Source organism: Dermacentor andersoni, chromosome 8 (genome assembly GCF_023375885.2).
Source record: "Dermacentor andersoni chromosome 8, qqDerAnde1_hic_scaffold, whole genome shotgun sequence".
NCBI classification, from domain to species: Eukaryota; Metazoa; Arthropoda; class Arachnida; order Ixodida; family Ixodidae; genus Dermacentor; species Dermacentor andersoni.
Genome location: NC_092821.1, coordinates 17,097,782 through 17,105,583, shown reverse-complemented (window position 1 = coordinate 17,105,583; position 7,802 = coordinate 17,097,782). Strand labels below are relative to the sequence as shown.

At 42.0% G+C, this 7,802-nt stretch overlaps 1 protein-coding gene across 1 annotated transcript in view; it reads right to left on the bottom strand.

Moving 5' to 3' along the window:
• Positions 1-6,197: 6,197 nt before the first annotated feature.
• Positions 6,198-7,802, bottom strand: part of LOC126526734 (astacin-like metalloprotease toxin 5) — a 35,891-nt gene continuing 34,286 nt past the window's right edge. The window contains exon 6 of the mRNA XM_050174598.3: positions 6,198-6,913. Coding sequence (XP_050030555.1) covers positions 6,693-6,913 — 221 coding nt within the window. The 3' untranslated portion in view covers positions 6,198-6,692. The remainder of the gene's footprint in view (positions 6,914-7,802) is intronic.

Sequence of the window (7,802 nt, the reverse complement as noted above, 5' to 3'; positions counted from 1 at the left end):
TTCAAAGTGTAAATAGACAACCAGGAGCCATCAGAAAGAAAGTGGGAGAAATCGAGAGAGCTAACTGCATGCAGAGAATATAAACAAAAAGAACGTGGAGATATACAAGAATGGGAAGAAAGTAATTAGAAAGGAAAATCTGTACCACAACACATGGGGCAGTGCCTTGCTCTTTGAGGCTCGAGCTGGTAGCCTAAGGACAAAAACGTACCGGAACAAATATTCGCAACAAGATTAGACGTGTATGCCACAGCAAAAATCCGTAGACCTCTGAACACATCCAAACGGAATGCAAGGGGATTCACCCAGTGAGAGTCGTAGGTAACGTGCACCTTTCAGAAACGCTTGGCTCTAAAGTGGACGGAAGCATCAACCGCTCAGCAGTTGAGATAAGAAAGAGACGTTTAGAGCAGTGGTGGGAAAAAAGCAGAGAAGATATTGATACGATCAAATTCGTTACAGGCATAGGTAGCAGTACTAGATAAACAAAGAAGTTCTGCGGCAGACAAAAAAAGCATCAAGGAGATGTATACAAAAATGCTCGAATGAAAAACATCGACAACCTACCTGATTAAACCAAGCTGGCTAGGTGACTTGTCACTGCCCCTTTACAATGGCAATGTCAATAAATAATAATAATAATAATAATAATAATAATAATAATAATAATAATAATAATAATAATAATAATAATTAATGATAATAATAATAATAATAATAATAATAATCATAACCAAATAATGTACTAGTTGAGAGTTTGCGCTCGTGTCATCTAGTTATCTCCTTAATGATTGTGTTTGCTGCGCAACACAAAGTATGAATGATAACCGGAGGTTGAATCTCAGTAACACTTCTTTTTGGCGTAGTTGGTACATACTTTTGAACTTAGTTGTTTGCGCTGTTACGTTTAGTTCAGAGGTTGAATCGCCTCCCAAGTTATCTTTTATGTCAAGCTCGGGGAAACGGCTATACAGATACGCATACGCCGACTCAAAAGTGGGCAGAGCACTCTAAAAAAGCGAGTTGCATTCAAACGCACTTTATATTAAAAAAAAAAAAGAGTTCCGGAAATAACCTTCTCACGACGCCTGTCGACGCTATACGAGTAGCATTCCAACAATGCAGCGACACACCGTGTTGCCAAAAACATCTTTAGTAATGCGAAGAATACTTTTTTGGTGGTCGAGCGGGTGGTGTATCTCCCCGTTTTCGTAGGCCGATCCAGTTGATAGTGCACTCTAAATTATGTGCCACGGGTAGGTACCACTGCGCACGTGACGCTGGATTTTACTTTGCGTTTAGTCTTATATCCTGCATTTTGAACATACATATTATTATAAACGTAGCTATTAAATATCTTACTTATTAATGCGATTGTCATTCTTATGGTACTTCTCGCACTTTCCCGGGGCAGCCTGCCTGCGATGTTGCTGACCATATTCTCGCTAGCTGCCGAGGCAACCGGGTTCGGAAGCGACAGCCGCGCAAGCTTGGTGTGGAGAGCGTGCACGCGCCGCTGACGGCTTTGCCCGCTGCACGCCAACTCGTGTTACAGATACGTGCCGCTGGTTGTGTGCGGCAATCAAGCTCCCTTTTCTCAACTTGGATCAGTGGGTATGTGAAACTAGGTATGCGCCACACTACGCTACACTTCCTGGGTGTTAATTGGGACACTGGGTATGCTTCGCTGGGTATGTGCCGCTCCTTAATGAACATCGTTCACCCCAATTTTGGTTACTGGTTATGTGCCGTTCTTCAATAAGCCTTTTTTTACGTTAACATGAGTGTGTCACTGGGTAACTTGGGCCGTTAAAACCAAATGGCCACTGCTGCTAGCAGCTGTAGGAGCCCGAAGGGGAAGGAGTCCCAGTCCGTAAGTAGGATCGGGCGATGCCGTCCGCCATGCTTTGCCCGAAGAAAACAACCTGAATTTGTAAAAATAAACACTGTGCACTTGAACATATCATACGATTCTGTCTCTTTCTCGTTAGTTTCACCATCACAAGAATTCGTCACGCGTAAGCCCTACGTAAGCCCTACGTCACGCGTAAGCCCTACTATAGTAAGACAAAATGGTAATCGCATTACCGTAGTCAATCATCCCCGAAGGATGAATCCACCGCCATTTTTATCACTGGTAACAGTACAGCATATAATTTCCCCATAACCGTTCGCTACATAACGTTTACGTCACTCGTAGACCCGTTCTCTACAAATCATGAATGCTTTACGCTATACATAGACGTCACGCATTGCCGAGTGCCAATTTTTTTATCTGTAGGGGTCAATCTGAGATTTCCATTGCTTCAAATCTGTATGGGACATACATTTTCTCCGAGATTGACTCACATTGATCAGGGTCAGCGATGACCACGACAACATAATGCCGACTGTTTGACGGCGACGAAGTGACGGTGATGGAACGATGTCGATGAAGTGCCGAAAGCGGTGTAACGACGACAGCAAAATGACAATGGGATGGCAATTCTGAAATGGTGACAGCGGATGATGATGTTGCGTTATTTTAGCTCTAGGACTAATCAATCTTCATTTCTAGCTCCGACGATAAAAAAAAATTGATATTTTTATGCCTAAAAAAAATAGGTAATGTTGCGAAGTTGACAGATTTGAAATCAGACCAGCAAACTATGGACTGGACGTAATCTCGCAAGCGTTCGCACTTATTTTTAACCTGTTTCTTTTTTTTGGTATCTGGTGGCACTTTTCGAAATAACTTCAGGTTGCTAAAGTTATAGTCCTACGCGAGCAGGGTGGAAAGAATGAATTAATCATTTCTAAGGCGATATCTGTTGTTATAAGCGACCTGTCAAGTGTGAGAAGCATTCAGGCGTACGTCCTCATGACAAGATGATTTGCCTCTTCGCAGAAAAGGCTTTCAGGATAAGCCTGGGGAACAACCTGTCCAGCGTGAGAAACGATCAGGCGTGCGTTCCCATTACGAGATAGTTGCCCTCTTCCCCGAAGGAGCTTCACCTCTTTATTCCCTGAGCAGACACAAAACAAGGTACGAAGAGAAGAAAACCCGAAGGGCAGGAGCTCGTCGACTGCAGAGCCTGACGAAGGCGCTGATACTTCCACAGGCTCCCCAAGTTTTCGAAGAAGACATCGACAACTGCAATAGGAAATATTGGTTGCGCTTTCTAGACAATCACATGTAAGAAGACAGGACAGGCGCAAACTGATACTTGGCATGCTGAAGGGAGAACACAAAAGGAAGAGCCCGATGTAGAAGAAATGAAGTTTAGCAGGATGCGTTGTTGGGCAAGTTGGTTCATTGTAATAGGAAACATTGGTTGCGCTTTCTAGACAATGTTTCAACCAATGTTTCAACCAATGTTTCCTATTACAATGAACCAACTTGCCCAACAACGCATCCTGCTAAACTTCATTTCTTCTACATCGGGCTCTTCCTTTTGTGTTCTCCCTTCATCATGCCAAGTATCAGTTTGCGCCTGTCCTGTCTTCTTACATGCATGTGATTGTCTAGAAAGCGCAACCAATGTTTCCTATTACAATGAACCAACTTGCCCAACAACGCATCCTGCTAAACTTCATTTCTTCTACATCGGGCTCTTCCTTTTGTGTTCTCCCTTCATCCTGCCAAGTATCAGTTTGCGCCTGCCCTGTCTTCTTACATGCATGTGATTGTCTAGAAAGCGCAACCAATGTTTCCTATTACAATGAACCAACTTGCCCAACAACGCATCCTGCTAAACTTCATTTCTTCTACATCGGGCTCTTCCTTTTGTGTTCTCCCTTCATCATGCCAAGTATCAGTTTGCGCCTGTCCTGTCTTCTTACATGCATGTGATTGTCTAGAAAGCGCAACCAATGTTTCCTATTACAATGAACCAACTTGCCCAACAACGCATCCTGCTAAACTTCATTTCTTCTACATCGGGCTCTTCCTTTTGTGTTCTCCCTTCATCCTGCCAAGTATCAGTTTGCGCCTGCCCTGTCTTCTTACATGCATGTGATTGTCTAGAAAGCGCAACCAATGTTTCCTATTACAATGAACCAACTTGCCCAACAACGCATCCTGCTAAACTTCATTTCTTCTACATCGGGCTCTTCCTTTTGTGTTCTCCCTTCATCATGCCAAGTATCAGTTTGCGCCTGTCCTGTCTTCTTACATGCATGTGATTGTCTAGAAAGCGCAACCAATGTTTCCTATTACAATGAACCAACTTGCCCAACAACGCATCCTGCTAAACTTCATTTCTTCTACATCGGGCTCTTCCTTTTGTGTTCTCCCTTCATCATGCCAAGTATCAGTTTGCGCCTGCCCTGTCTTCTTACATGCATGTGATTGTCTAGAAAGCGCAACCAATGTTTCCTATTACAATGAACCAACTTGCCCAACAACGCATCCTGCTAAACTTCATTTCTTCTACATCGGGCTCTTCCTTTTGTGTTCTCCCTTCATCATGCCAAGTATCAGTTTGCGCCTGTCCTGTCTTCTTACATGCATGTGATTGTCTAGAAAGCGCAACCAATGTTTCCTATTACAATGAACCAACTTGCCCAACAACGCATCCTGCTAAACTTCATTTCTTCTACATCGGGCTCTTCCTTTTGTGTTCTCCCTTCATCATGCCAAGTATCAGTTTGCGCCTGCCCTGTCTTCTTACATGCATGTGATTGTCTAGAAAGCGCAACCAATGTTTCCTATTACAATGAACCAACTTGCCCAACAACGCATCCTGCTAAACTTCATTTCTTCTACATCGGGCTCTTCCTTTTGTGTTCTCCCTTCATCATGCCAAGTATCAGTTTGCGCCTGTCCTGTCTTCTTACATGCATGTGATTGTCTAGAAAGCGCAACCAATGTTTCCTATTACAATGAACCAACTTGCCCAACAACGCATCCTGCTAAACTTCATTTCTTCTACATCGGGCTCTTCCTTTTGTGTTCTCCCTTCATCATGCCAAGTATCAGTTTGCGCCTGCCCTGTCTTCTTACATGCATGTGATTGTCTAGAAAGCGCAACCAATGTTTCCTATTACAATGAACCAACTTGCCCAACAACGCATCCTGCTAAACTTCATTTCTTCTACATCGGGCTCTTCCTTTTGTGTTCTCCCTTCATCATGCCAAGTATCAGTTTGCGCCTGTCCTGTCTTCTTACATGCATGTGATTGTCTAGAAAGCGCAACCAATGTTTCCTATTACAATGAACCAACTTGCCCAACAACGCATCCTGCTAAACAACTGCAAGACCGCACGGTGTTATTTAAGGCCGCCCTGTCCCCCGTGGTAATCAGAACCGCTCGACACTCGGATAGGGTCACAACCATGTACCAATGAAGCGAATACATTCTTTTCTACTTTTTTTTCCTTAATCACGATGCCCGCCTTCGTCGTCGTTTTCTAATTCTCGCGGTGAAGACCCACCTCACCCGTTCAAAATTTTATCACTGTGCTGAAAAAAGTTTTTCAGAGCATCACATGCTTTATAATCAAACATAAATTAATGACGAACATGCAGTTTAGATTTGTGAAAAGTCAGTGAACTGAGACTGCCTTCCTGCCGCAGAAGGAAATAATATTGGATTGCTTGGAACGCCAGCTACGTACTTTAGGTGTTTTTGTGGATGACTCCAAAGCGTTTGATCGCGTAAATCATACTACCCTATAACAAAAATTTAAATCTTAATGCAGATTTGGGGGCGTCATAATATAACTGGATCGTATCCTCAATACCGCATGCAGCAAGTAGTTATAAATAGTATAGTCACGCACCCGATTTAAAAGCGGTTCGTGCATAGATGCCACAAAGAAGGATTTTTGGGACATTCGCTTTTCTTTACGTGTATAATAATGACTTAGTTAGCATTGAGAAAGACGCTAATTTATTGTATATGCAAACGACAAAGCTATACTCGGCACTAGGAAGAATGCTACAGTTGTCATGATCAAAGGAAACAAAACTGTGGTCCTGGATTGTCGCGAATTCATTAACCCTATTTGTTAACAAAACAAAGGTAGTTTTTAGGCTAACAAATCGAAATATTGAGACATGTGCACCACTGGAGCTTAATGACTCCGTCATACCAACTATTAATTGTGTCAAATGTCTCGACATTGCGTTCGAGCAACATATGTTGTAGAATTCTTATGAGAAAATGGTAATCGGTAAGCTGTGTCGGAAGAATGAAAAAGTTTGCAGCTCGCGTTTCTTCTTTGTTAAAAAAACATTTATTTTAAGTTGTACACGTACAAATATTTGTTCCTATCTTATATAAACCATTGCTATTTTGTCTGGAGTACGGCAACGTCATTTAATGATACTGCACTGCATAAAATACGAAAATGGCCATACATTGTATCGTAGATTTGCCTTATTACCCTTACACCAGTCCTCTATTTAAAAAGCTCTATTTGCTAATGCCTAATATCTACGAACGAATTTCACCACAACATTACGCGATCGAAATTAGAAGAAATAATGACACCTTAAGACCCATCTCTAACTTGACCCTAAAGCATAAGACAGTCGATACACGAAACCACACTAGTGCTACTGCATGATTGTACTGCATGATTTTTCACTGACTATTGTATCATGCTGCATATTTCTTGTGCCCTGCATGGGAAAATTCTGTACGGTTTCGATAGTAAGCTTAAAGAATAACTAAGTTTATGGCGAAGTAAGTTTATGCCGAAGCTTTCAACAGCGGTATAGCATGCGAATGCGACGGATGTCGCTGTCGCTGATTCGCCGTTTGTTGAAGACCGCTTCGAGACGACTGCCGTCCTTGGCCAGCAAGGTGAAGAGGCCCGGGGACCGCGCGAAGAACTCCGAGCCGTAAAGCATTATCGAGTCCAAGTCAAAGGGCGAGAGCAGCCGGTGCTCAAAGGGCTGCATCTTGCGAAAGTTGTGCTGTCGCCCTGCACGAGCAAACACATCGAGCCGTTTCACGGGGAACATATGTCAAAATGATATTCCTCATGCAGTGCGGACCGGCACACAAATGCACTCATTCGTTCTACGAAGCGGCAAATAATTATAGAACAAAGCCAATAATTAGGGAGCATAGCGTCTTATATACAAAACTGTACCTGCAGTATAGCCAATACAGTACGAATTAAGTAACGCGTTCATGCTGCGCGCAACTGCGTCTGTTAACTATATGATTGTTGCTGACTAATACATACACATATACATATATATATATATATATATATATATATATATATGCACAGGGTGTGTCATGTAATCAAAGAGAGTGAGAGAGGTATATAAAATATATGAGAAAGGCAGTAAATTTCTACCCTGCACTGGGGAAGGGGTAAGGGGAGACATGAAGTTTTTAAAAAAAATCACACGCATGAAAAGAGTAGGAGAAGGGAAATAAAGAAAATTAAAAAAACTTTAACCAATTATTTTTTAAAAGTCGTTCACCGCAGCTGAATGAAACCAACGACATATGGTGTGCCGTCATGTGGCAGTTCTTGAGATATTTTCTTATATTGCGCTTAATCAGTTAATTACCTAATATCAATTATGCAAATTTTTGAATATTTCCTTTAGGGCCAAGTGTTTTTACCTACGTTGTAGAGGGCATTTCAAAACGACCGATTCAATTCGTTGCGGCAACGTACATGCTGCATGGTGATTTTTCCCGGCGTTTAAAGAAAGCCCGTAAAATACAAAATAAAACAGCATGACTCTCTCTCTTTCTCTCTCTCTCTCTCTCTCTCTCTATATATATATATATATATATATATATATATATATATATATATATATATATACGCATGAAATGAAGGTAACATT